Here is a 13,183-nt window from a genome sequence, read left to right on the forward strand (position 1 = left end):
CTGTACCCGTTAAAGCTAGGAGTCACTGGGACATTTATGCTGGAAATGACTGTACCATTATTTGGTATGTTTATTTTTTCCTGGGAGTCACTGCCCTTGTTTTGTTGGCACACCAGTTTGAACGCCAGTATGACTTTGAAAAAAATGCAGTATGGGCTTTGCATTTGTTCTGCTGGCACATGAATATGGCCCTTACCCTAGCACTACTGGTACACTAGTATTTACCTTCTACTCGTACTACTGACACAAGACATGGATTGTCAAAATGTAAGCATTGGTACTAACTATAAATATATATTTCAATTTTTTGGTTCCTTTGCTTTGGTAATTTTGTCTGTATTAGTAAATGAATGCAGTATGAGATAGATTTTGCAATAAAGGGGTTGTTAATCTCTAAATTAACTTTTAATATGCTGTAAAGAAGGGGTCCCCAAACTTTTTTAGCCATGAGCAACATTTAAATATAAAAAAGTTGAGGAGCAACGCAAGCATGGAAAAAAGTTCTTAGGTGGTGACCAATAAGGGCTGTGATTGGTTATTTGGTAGCCCAATTTGGACTGGCATACTACTAGAGGCTCTGTTTGGCAGTAGACATGGTCTTTATGCCCCCAAAACGTGACTCCAAGTAAGAAATTAAAAAAAAAAGCATCTGCATTGAGGCCACTGGGAGCAACATCCAAGGGGTTAGTGAGTTACATGTTACTCGTGGGCCACTGGTTGGGGATCACTGCTGTAGAGAGTGCTAATCTGAGGCAGCCTTTTCAGTTATTTCAGCAGCTCTTCATTTCATATTTCAGCAGATATCTGGTTGCTAGGGTCTTATTTTCCCTAGCAATGAGAGAGTGGTTTGAATCAGAAACTGTACAGGAAGTAATAATTATAAGAATTATGGTATTAAAAAGGTATAACGACTTTGATACAAATTAATATTTGGCACAGTGAATGTTAATTAATTTTCTGTGGGGGTAAAATGGAATGTATGACCCATTTGATCTCCTTCTGGCCCTATGAATCAGATTATGAAATTGTATTATTACAAAAACACGTAAGGGCCTGGCATATACCAAATCTACTAGGATCCAGAAATCATTTTACAGAGCTGAGCTGCAATCGTGTTTGTCTGTGTGTGGGTTTTGTTGGAAGAGTATGTGCAAGCTCCTAGCCATCTGTCTGTCTTGCATTGCCCGATTTCTCAGCAGTAAATGAAGCACAGAAATAGAACAAAGGCGTGCATTGTTTTCATTGGCAGCACAGTGCTGTTCCACAGGATTCCTAGCAAGTGCTTAAGTAAGGTTGGCACAGGGTAAGGAAGCTATCACTCACCTGCAGTGTATAATGACGTACACGTTGGCATGATGGTAAAACTGTTGTAATATAAGCATGGATTGAGCTGGATAGTGCAGATTTATGTAAGTATTTTAAATCAGACTATGCAATTGTTTTATAGGGCACACTGAGCTGTTTGCTGCCCACGCAATCTGTAGCTTGTGAGTGGGTAGTGAATATCTGAAATATACCCTTCCACAATAATGATAATCACGCTAACCCTGCCAGTGCAGTCTCGGGTAGGGTGATGATTGCTTAAATATGTGTGAGATGATTGGCGGGCACTAATAGGCCTCCTTGTGTTAAAACGACTGTGGGGGTCATCTACTAATTTCAAGTGCAGTTCCTTTGTTCATTAAGATCTTCATTTATTGCGTCAAGCCCAGGCGGATATTGGCGAAAAAGACACCTGAGCCTTCACCCGGGCTAACGCAATGGTTCTGGGTGTTTTAATATATCAGGCATGCTACCTCCTCATTCCTGCATTATGCTGAAATTAAAGTGGAAATTCTTTATTATGAGGAAAAACATAGTTTATTGCATTTCAAAAGATATCCTCATATATGGCAATAAACTTATTGACTTTCACCTACTCCCAAGGTAACCAGCTCACCGTGCTCTGATATAGTAAATAAATAGCCTGTATACAAAGCATCATGAGCCAAAATGACCAAGGAAAATGTACATTTATGCCTTTGCTTTCACATTTTCATAATTCTAATCAGTTTTAGCTAGTTACTAAAAAAAGATAAACTATAAAATGTGAAGAATGTTTTTATTGTATCTAAACATTGTATTTTCCCTGTACTATCATTCTGTTTATATTTTTGTATTAAAGCTGAAAACTATTTCATATGGCTCTCCAATCCCCACCCTGTGTCATTCCCCTCTTTCGGGGAAATCATTGCTAAATCACCAAACATGCTTTACGTTTAACAGATGCTCCTTGTCCATCACACATGCTACGAGTTACCTATGTCTCCAAAATGCATATTTGTTTTAGCCAACATCCTATGATCTCATTTTGTGTTGCTGTTATATAATATGAGTCAGTGACTCCTAATTGGGTGGTAGCTATGGTTACCTGAAAAGACACTTGTAACGAGATCTGCTTATTATCAGCTTGGCTCCCCACAGAAATACTTATGCTTGGCTTCTTGCCATTGTACAATTGCTGTCCTATACAAAAAAAAAAAACGAAGGAAAAGCAAACCTAAGTTTTCAATTTTTCTCAGGCTATGCACCTTTATGGTACTCTGAAGTGCAAATTCCAAAGATCGTTTTGTCTCAATCAGAACTGAGACTATACATTGTAAATGTGCATTCTATCTAACTTTAGTCTAGCTTGGTGGAAAAGCAGATTCCACTGTTATATGTTTCATATAGGGCAGGCTGTCAAACGTACACACCAACTGCATCTGACTTGCTAGAGTGCTTTCAGCACAGGGACTGCTGCAATTATACTATTTAATTAGCCTCCATACTCTGTTTAATTGCTGCCACGTGCCATTCTTTTAAGGAAAGGGGAGTGACAACTGTAATAATGAAGGATAATCTCTCTCCTGCTGTGCACAGTCTCACTTGGTATTCCCAGAGAACTATAGCATAAAGTGGACTTTGGGAGTCGGAGATCATCTGGGGACATTGGTTTATAAGTTGCCTCCCCTTTTATATTTCCACTTTAAAAATGCAAAAAACAGGGTGAACAAATTTTGGCAGCAGACAGCCTCCACCCTCTTCCTAATGATTCAATGTGGCCCATAAAACAAATGGACTGTGCACTCTGAAAGTAGGAAATACTCAATTCTGCTTTTGGTTCTTTCCTATTTCTCAATCTGCCAAGGTTACTTGGAAATGAAAATACTCCAACTATGATCACATAATTAAAAACTGTATTTACACTTGGTGTGGCTTCCAACAATTTAGAAGATAAGAAACAATCCAATGGTATTAAGCAAATTAAATACAGTTTGCAGTGTCACAGAAAACACAGAAAATTCTGGTGAATGAGTGGACAGGTGCCTATTTTATTTCCCCCTGAAGAAGAATTATCTAAACCGAAATGTTGTGCAATGCTTTCCAGATAAATATGGCTCAGTGCCTTGCACCTGCACTGTCTATGTGGCTTCAGGTTCTGTTTTCTTAACAGCATATGAAATTTGCAGTGAAGCCCAGTTCTGTGGGGACTGGGTGCACTTACAAAGATATCCAGGGGAGGTTGTTACTTGTATTTGTATGCTTGTTGTATGCTTTAATGGATCACACAGGTTTTGCCAACACCCTAATTCTTATTACCAAGTACAAAATGTATGAACTTTTTTCTTTTAATTTACTTTAGGAAGCGGGTCATTGCCTCTCATGGGGTAGCCACTAATGGCTGGTCACATTTGGGAGAATTTATCAGATGGAAATTTCCATTCTGACAGACAGTTGAAAGTGTGAAGGTGTTATAGTTATGCCTACCAGTGGGTTTAAAATGTATTGTTACCTTGTGGTCAGTTGTATGTAGTAATAATAGATTGCGGAGGCCAAGCAAATGAGTGATTAGAGGTTAATTATGGTATGGGTTGTGTTTTTATTTCAATCAGTATGTGCTGAGTACCTCAAAACAGACCTGAACATATGGGCCATGACCCACAGGGAGATTAGCCCCCGGAGATAAACCTCTGCTACCGACTAATTTCTCCGAAATGCCTTCCAACTGGCAATAAAGTGAATTGCTACCAGCTAACTGTAGGAGGAAACTTTAGAAAACAAAGCAACGTGTATCCTTTTTCACCAGCGATTTAACTATATGTGGGAATGCATTTAAGAAAGATTGGTTGCCCATGATAGGCAAGATTTAACCACCAGCGATTAATTCCCCCCATGGGACATGGATTTAGACCTCTTGGCTTAGAGCTTGAGACATATGCAGTGGAAAGAAAAATAATGAAACGTTATCTGCTTTTTGTGTGATGTGATTTTTTTTTATATTATGAGGGTATAAATGCACATGTTGAACTAGAATCTTGTCCATGCCCAGACTAAAGCTGGCCATACACATAGCCATTTTTCTTACTTAATTATCAATTTCAGTGTGATCTGACAAAGCCACCCAAATATTTTAAGGTTAGGGCTAAACTCCACAAGTGGTTTTCATCAGATTTTTGGGGACAAATTTAATCCACATACAATTTGTCGCATGCGTTTTGTCAATCCAACGCCATCTGCAAAAAACACTTGTGGAGTTTAGCCCTTAGTGTGCACAGAAAGATCATACATCTATCGATCTTTCATCCGACAATGGTCAGAAAATTGATTGGGCATGTTTACAAATTTTTGTCTTTTACAATTACATTTGCCCATTGTCCAATTGTTTGCCAAGTAGGTAGATTCCCTAGCTTCAATTAGTTAATAAAGCTTGAAATGGTGGTTTTGCATTGAAGAACTAATTATACTTTTTAAACGATTGTTACAAGCTTGGTCCTACAATAACAAAAAGATCTTTTACAAATCTTAACATGCATTGCCAGCATAAGTGATAACCCAAATCTTGTCATATGTCATCTTGTCATTTATCCGTGCATGGAACAATATGTGTCTCTTATGACTTGGTGGTCAAAAGGCAAAGATATTGTGCACTGGTGAATTTGTTGAATACCACAAATGCTCTGAGAAACCCTGTTTTAAGGAGAACTAAACCTCCTATTGTTGTAATAACCAAATTTACAATAGGTTCAAAAGCAATAAAATCTTGTCTTATTGCTCCACAGATGTTTTTTTCATAACCATCATAATTTTAGGAACCTTAACTGTAAGCTTTTGTATTGTAAACATAGAGGAAATACTCCATCAAAAATACTTCATCTGAAATCAATGGAGTTCATGTAGAAGTCAGTTGCAGATATCCCTTTTACAATTTGAAGATCTTTCTTTGCTTTGTGGTTTTAAAAGTTTTTCGGGTTTTTTTAACGCTGGCTTTTGTGCAACAATACGAAAAAGTTGGGGTTATTGTGCCACAAGTCTTCTCTGCAACTTTTTTCCTGCTTTTTCAGTTCAGATCTTTTAAGTTTTAGTAGATCCCCACTTAGTGCCTTTTATTACATACTGTATACTTTTGTATACTACTTCTGTAGCCTCTGCAGGGGAAGTATCACAATATACCATAAAATAAGAAAGTTGTGTTACTCATTCATTTTCATAGATCTCATTTCTTCCTTCCTTTGTCCTTCTTTTGATGCCTTTTCCTAGTGACCCTTGCTAAAGTGAAAGTCAACCCAGTAAAGCAATTCCTTCAGGCCAAGTGTAGTTTCGGGATTTGATGAAGACTGTTCTCTGCAAAGCATAATTTTTTTTCTAAAGTCTTTTCTCACAAGCCTTATAATCTGCTGAATAATAATCATAGGCTCAGATTCCTTGTCAGAAGGTATTTACTAGCGGACTTTGTGCACGCTGCTTTTTGGGAGGGGTCCAATACCACATGCTGTCAGGACGAGTTAAATATTTTGGGAGCCTTCCAAGCTCCCACCAAGTCTGGCACTGTAAGCAACCACAAGGAATGACCCAACATGAAAATATAGAAGTTTACAAATTTATGACAGATCAGGGTCATTCAGACCACCTAATGCAGCAAACTGATTTTATTCTATTAATTCATTTAAAGTAGAGGCTGTCTGTGTTACTGACCTGAAGCCAACAGGTCAGATTCCTGGTGTTCCTTCAGCCTCATGGATTATGCAGTTGAATAATATAAACAAGCATGGCACCCCTAAGCTAAAGAATACTTCCACACCATGTTCACATTTTTTCTATTAATGCTCCGTTTGCCAGTGGATATTAGACCCTTAATTGGGCAGCATGGTGGATCAGTGGGTAGAAACATTGTTTTTGTTCTAAGGAACATTAGGTGAATGGATATAAAGGCATTTGCAGACTTCAGGAGGTAGAAGATTCCAAAAAAAAGTCAGTTTCCACAAACAGATATTTTAAGGAGAAGTAAACTTTATCACAAAGGCATCTACAATATATCTTTAAACATTTCTTGCCTTACATAGGGTTGCCACCTGTCTGGTAGTTTACTGGCCTAGCTGCTAAAAATGCTTGATGACATTGTAATTAGTAGGACATAAAGATAAATAAATAGGTATTTTCTTCTAGAAAAGGTGACAACCCTAGCTACACTGCACTTATATCATAGGCTGGTTTAGTCTATAGACTATGGCCTCTAACAGCCATTAAGAAAGCATAATTCATTTTTCCCCCGTCCCCTCATTATCTATGTTTTCTTATTAATTGTAAAAGGCTTAATATTTTTTCTTCTCTTCAGACCAAACCAGGCTACGATTAAGTGCTGTGCAGCACAGTATGCAGAAGGCTATTTGTACCTGGTATCATTTTGTAATACAGTATACTTCTCCTTTAAACAGCCTGTCCATGGAATCTGTGAGTGTCTGTTTTTCGGCATTTAATAACTACTTCAGCTGACGATCTGGGACATATGTGCTTGATTTCCTATGGCTACAACACTAGATGAATTTCTTTTGTAGACTTCATTCAAAATATCTGGCAAAATAATGCATTAAACTGAAACTGAATGTAATTACACAAAATAACAGCCTATCATCAAGTAGGCTGTTGTTAGCCACAAGGCCTGGGACAAAGTTTTTGACCTCTTATTACTAAGCTCTGCCTCCTCTGTACACTAAATTATGGGAATTTTGATCTTGTTTCAACATCTTGTGTTTTTCTTTTCCGTACAGATCTGTCATGTGCAAAGAGAAAATTTGCTGGGTCACTGAATGAATTTAAGTTTCGGTGCATTGGAGATGCTGAGACAGATGATGAAATCTGCATTGGTAAGTATGGAAAGATACATGAGCTTTGCTGCTTTACCATTTAAATAATCAAAGGACCCAACCTGCTCCCTAGTTCTACTTCTTATTACCATGTTCAGTGAGCTGCTTTCCTGAAGTGTGTTTTGCACTTACCAGATATTTAAGTTTTTGAACCATAATTTGAATTCCCCAGGTTCTGAGCATTCTGGATAATGGATTCCATGTTTGTAATAAAACAGCACCTGGTACTGGAACTCAACTATGTTATAATTAATCCTTATTGGAGGCAAAATAATCCTATTGGGTTTATTTATTGTTTCAATGATTTTTTACAGTATGAAGATTCAAATTACCAAAATATCCCTTATCTGGAAACACTCAGGCCCTGAGCATTCTGGATAACAGGTCCCATACCTGCATACTGTTCTGTTTGTACCCACTGTCCCTGTGCAGAAATGCAGCCCTAACCCATCAGTGCATCTTTATGATATGTGCTGTCCCACATGGAAATGTGCATGAACCTGGACAGCAGTTGCCTTCTCCACAATTAATTTTTGTCGAAATCTGAATAGGGGAAGCTGGATCAGGGTTTCGGTCCCGGTGTGCCTAAGCCGTTTTCATTTCTAACCTCACAACCATAGTTCTGTGCTGCCGCTGCTGTATAGTAAGAGAAGTGAAAAAGGGTTGTTGTAAGGAATTACTACTTAAACTATTTTTAAAAAGAAAGTTATATCTAGATTGTAGCTGTGTGTGAATGGTACAAAGCAAGGAAATGAATGTACAAGGGAGCATGTTGACATAAGTGGGAAGCTATCATAGTGGCTGCCTTTGGTTCAGTCCCCTGTGGCCCTGTGCATTGTTCTGATTTCCTTCCATTGCTGTTTCAGCGAGGTCCCTGCAGGAATTTGCTGCTGTACTGGGGAATCTTGAAGATGAGAGGATACGGATGGTGAGTAGGCCTTGTGACACAGGACACGGTAAAAGGAACAATAGGAGAGCCAACGTGGACAGGTTTGACGCTGCCATTAACTCTTTGCTCTCTGAAGATTCCAAATGGATTGGAAAATGGAATTATAGCCTATACCAGTCCTTGTAGAAAAAGCAATGTAGTATGTACATCTAATAATCACACCACAAACTATATATGTAACCTAGACACACAGAGGTAAATGCCAAGTAATGTCCAAAGCAGGAAAGGATGGGAGCTGCAAGCAGTCAAATCACCTCTTTGGACTTTTACTCACAGAAAGTCCACATACAGTGCTCATTGCTTGAGGAAAATTACATTTCAAAATAAAAAAACTCCCATGACTGACCCATTCCACATTTGATTTATTGCAGCAACACCTGAGACAACTTGCTTGCTAGGACACTGAGCAGTGAAGCTTTAAAGGGGTGCTTCACCTTTAAGCTAACTTTTTGACTGTTATAGAATGGCCCATTCTAAGCAACTTTTCAGTTTGTCTTCATTATTTATTTTTTACCATTTTTGAATTATGTGCCTTCTTCTACTGATTCTTTGCAACTTTCAAATGGGGTTCACTTACCCCAGCTGCCAAAAAACGATTTATTATGATATTTTTCTATTCTGGTCCTCTTTTATATATATATAAGAGGACCAGAATAGAAAAATATCAGTCTCTTATTCAAAGCACTCCCTGGTTGCTAGGGTAATTTGAACCTTAGCAACCAGATAACTTGAAATTCCAAAATGGAGATTTGCAGAACAAAAAGTGAAATAACTCTACATCACACTAAAGGTTATCTCAAAGGTGAACAACACCTTTAACACTAAATGTGCTTCTGTATTATTATATTATACATGCTGCTCTGTCTGTGAATGTGATGAAGGCATGCACAATACCCATAAATATATATACACTGCTCCCTTATGATAACAATAGTGCACATTGTGCTATGAGGCTAGTTTAGCTATACAGCACATATGAGCAGACCCAGCACCTACTGCCGTACTGTGTGTGGTACTTGACGGGTTCAGTTGAGATCACTGCCTCTAGTACTGACTGCTAAAAAAAAACCATAGCAACTGAACGTTTTAGGCGGATGGAACCAGCATGGAAAGTAGAGCCACAGATGCTACTGTTCTGTAAGAATTAGTAACCCTTTCACAGCATCATTTATAAAAACCATGTTGACTTTTTTTCCCGCTTGGGCTGGTTTCAGTGGGTATATAGTTAAGGAGGCGTCTTTCTCTGGTAATGTATTTCTGTAGGAATCTGTGTGCTCTAAGATGGAGTTGTGGAGTACAGAAAGCATCTCCGTTCGTCATAGCATTTCTTGCGGCAAATACAGTGTCCTTGGGGGGGATGCACAATGTCCATTACTAACATGCCCAGAGGGTAGCTAAAAGTAGGTTGCTAAAACCTAAAGCTTGGTGTTTTTTTCCTACTGTACCAAATATGAAACGTAAGTGTGAATTTAGTCCATTTGTGCAGATTTAGTCACAAACATGTAAACACAGAATTCCTTTCTGATTGATGACTTCCTGCCTTCATCTCACACATCTCCTTGATGCAATCAGAGTGTCTCAAAATTCCCACAGTTCCTTCATAAATATGTCATATTGTATTGTTTCTTGGTGAATCTCACAACACTATTGTCTTCCTTCTCAGCCTTACCCATCTTTTGTGGATACCGTGCTTGAACTTTGACTTGTCTTTCATTCAGACTCCAGTTAAGGTCACTGGATCATTAGGTTTGCCCTTAAAATCCCATTTCCTTTAGCCTGCCCTGTGTAATGTCACTGATAATCATTAGAGACTCCCCCGCTGCCACTAGAAACAGTAGTTTGAGGGCAGAAGGAAGCAGCTGCTAGAATCTCTGTTTGAACTGCTCTAGGGCCTGCTACCCAGTCGAATCGCCAGAAGGAGCTACTGCTGTTTATTTTGGCATGGCCTAATGCTGCTAGCTTATCCTCTGTAACTGTGGTTTCCTCTACTGTATTTTTCTCTGTTTCGCTTTATGTTGCTTTGGCTAACCCTGCCCAGTACGTGTTCCCTTTAGGGACCACCTAGCTGTGACATTTTAATTCAAAATGAACCTGCAATGTACCTGTTGCTACTAGGGCCCCTGGTTCTAATCCAGAAAAACAAAGCTCAATCCCAATATAATCACAGCATAAGTTTAGCTGTAATGCATGAAGATTGCAACAGTTGCAGGGAATTGTAGTCTGCAGACATTGCTACGCCGGATAGAAATTTTTGGATAATTCAGTAGAACCTGGATTTTAAGCTTCCCTGGAATTGATTCCTCTATTTCACAGTCCCATACAGGCAAGCGGCATCCTTTTTTTTTTTTATCTGGATTTTATGTTTTCCTGGAATTTTTGTCATTATGAAGCAGTTCCCTGGGAAACATAAAATCAGGGTTCTACTGTTACAATAAACAAAACTTAATTTTTTTTTATGCATTAGAGTACTGCTTCCTGGGGAGCCTTTCTTTTCTTTGCTATAGCACCAAGGCTACCATGTTGCATTACTCTCAGGGGTCACCCTGATTTTCCCTTCCCGCAATAACAGTCCAGTGACATGCTGTCAGAGTTTGCACCCGAATTTTACTTACATGTTGCCATTACACAGTCTAGATATCTGTGTCTATGGGCAGATTAGGCATGGCTTGATCAAAAGAGGGGTGTTAAGACACACCCAGGTTTATAATACAGGGTGATAGGGGTGTGTATTTATGTGGGATAGTTCTGTAAGCATGGGGCTTGCTGGAGAGTTAGTTGTGTGTTTGGCAAGTTGCACTTGGGGTGAAATAGACTGACAAGGGCCATGGTCTATAGTTTGCCTGTTTTCAAACCAGGTTCAATTGTGCCTCACAAAATGAATACTAATAGGGCCTGCAACATGATTACTCTGTGGATTTAATTGCAGCTGCTATTCACTTTCCAGTGGGTAGAGCCATTCCTGGAAGCTTTCTTTTCTTCCAGCAGCCACAAACATAGTCACATATGTGCAAAATATGTTTTATTTTAGAAAAAAAAAAAGAATAAAAAAAGATGCTTGTAGCTGTTAATCAAGGAAATCTTGATTTTCCCTGTAGGCCAAAGGAGTCCATAATCCCTTATAATAATAGTGCTTAAGTAACAGTAGCAGTTTTTGTAATTTTTCTTTTTATTTAATAATCCTTTAACCACAGTCCATTTTCTTTCTTAGATTGACAACTCTGGAGAAGTTCTGATATCTCCTCTCGAGAAGTTCCGTAAAGAACAAGTTGGTGCTGCTAAGGTAAGTAAACCTGTGCTTCCATTGCATGTTCCTTCTCTAGTATTTAGGGTAACATATATGGCAGATCTGCATTGGCAAGGGCTTCCAGGCAAGGCACATTTTTCAGCAGCTAAGTGGAACTCCTGTGTACCATAGGCAGGAGCTATTAGAGGTGGCTGGAAATTGTGCACAGCAACACCTGCAGGGCCCATACAACAACTGATTTTATATCAGCCATGTGTCCTGAGAAGTAGGAAGTGTTTTCTATTAATGGAGAAATAGGAGTATCCTGTTACTTTCATCCTTTCAGGAGCTGCATACAGCACTGATATAGATATTGTGTAGGACTGAAGCTAAGGTGCCATAATAATAAACTGCACCTTCAGATGTAGCTCCAATTCAAATCCCAGGCACAGCATATGCCCTACAAGAGAAGACTATTTTGAAATACCCAGATTAAAGAGCAAGGTCAGGTTCTAATTTCACCAAATTTCTTGTGAAAATGTCCTCTAAATATTTCTGAATAAATGTACTCATGGTGTTTTTCCGAATGCACATGAGCATTTCATCACTACCAAACAAGAAATCTGCCCGTCTGTAACAAATTTCTCCGAAGGAGGTCCCTTTTTATACTAGTTCTGTGCTGTCCTGTTTCCTACAATTGCTTGGGGGCACAAAGTGTCTTTGTGGCTAAAGGGCCAACCACATCTGAGTAATCCAGACAAACACACCTCTTCAAATAACACTTTAAATAGAACACACAAAATTCTTGCTGTACCTACCTGATAATAAGTTCAAAAGGTGCAACATCCCCTCTGTGTTTATGTCTGCACAGCTGGAAAAATAATGCAAACCCAGCAGTAATCACTTGTATCTGAAACAGGGCAGCCATATATTTATATCCTACCTGGCCCTTTCTCTTGATACTTTTTTACTCCCTTTCTTCTCTATTTCCATCCCTTTTAATTTTTTCTACTCCCACACACTCTCCACCCTGTTATGTTTTCCATGTTTTTGTCGCCATCCTCTAATCTTATTTTCTTTCCCAAAGCCCACATTTTACTTTCATCTTTAACATTTTAAAGGAATTGTTCACCATTAAGTTAACTTCAAGTATGTTACAGAATGGCCTGTTATCAAAACAATAATAAAATGTCAAACAAATGTTTTGTCGGTAAGGTCCAACATTTTATTTATTAGGCTTCAGATTATTCTTGAAATGCTGCACTTGAAAGTTTGTGACTTTAGTTAACTTAACTTAGTCTCTGTGTTCAAGAGAAGAGTCTGTTCCATTCATATAGGGGCATATTTATTAACATTATACAAACATCACTGGTGATGTTAACCAGCAATTAAGATTTGAACAGTCACCTACAAGTTAGAAAACATAAGCAAAGAACTGATTTGTTGCAATGGGCAAACTCACCGGTGATGTTTGCCTCCATTGTTAATAAATACGCCCCTTAGTCATTATGTCGCTAACTAGTTTTGCATTATTAGCCTTATCTATGTTCCTCTTGGTCTCTGCAGCTTACTAGGTTCCTCTCACATGTATTTGGTTGGTCTTTATGCACTGCTCTCCATATTTTTCACTTCGCTTTTGTGTTTAGGAAGTGAAGAAGAAGTATGACAAGGAAAGTGAAAAGTACTGCGCTATGCTGGAGAAACACATGAATTTGTCATCCAAAAAGAAAGAAGTGCTTTTGCATGAGGTAAGGGTATGGCCTGAGGGGTTCTGTACTCTTGCGTGTTTGTAACCTTCCATATCAACCTTCAGGCATTCACAGTAGTGCTTTAGGATTCCGGGCCTGA

The 13,183-nt window shown here is 38.7% G+C and overlaps 1 protein-coding gene across 3 annotated transcripts in view; it reads left to right on the forward strand.

The window, feature by feature from the left end:
• The window catches only part of arhgap26 (Rho GTPase activating protein 26), a 278,476-nt gene that overhangs the window by 56,416 nt on the left and 208,877 nt on the right, over positions 1 to 13,183 (forward strand). For all 3 annotated transcript variants that reach the window (XM_012958569.2, NM_001126773.2, XM_031897634.1), the window contains 4 exon segments: positions 7,068 to 7,163; positions 8,030 to 8,091; positions 11,321 to 11,392; positions 12,982 to 13,083. In XM_012958569.2, coding sequence (XP_012814023.2) covers positions 7,068 to 7,163; positions 8,030 to 8,091; positions 11,321 to 11,392; positions 12,982 to 13,083 — 332 coding nt within the window.

Source organism: Xenopus tropicalis, chromosome 3, assembly GCF_000004195.4.
Source record: "Xenopus tropicalis strain Nigerian chromosome 3, UCB_Xtro_10.0, whole genome shotgun sequence".
NCBI lineage: Eukaryota > Metazoa > Chordata > Amphibia > Anura > Pipidae > Xenopus > Xenopus tropicalis.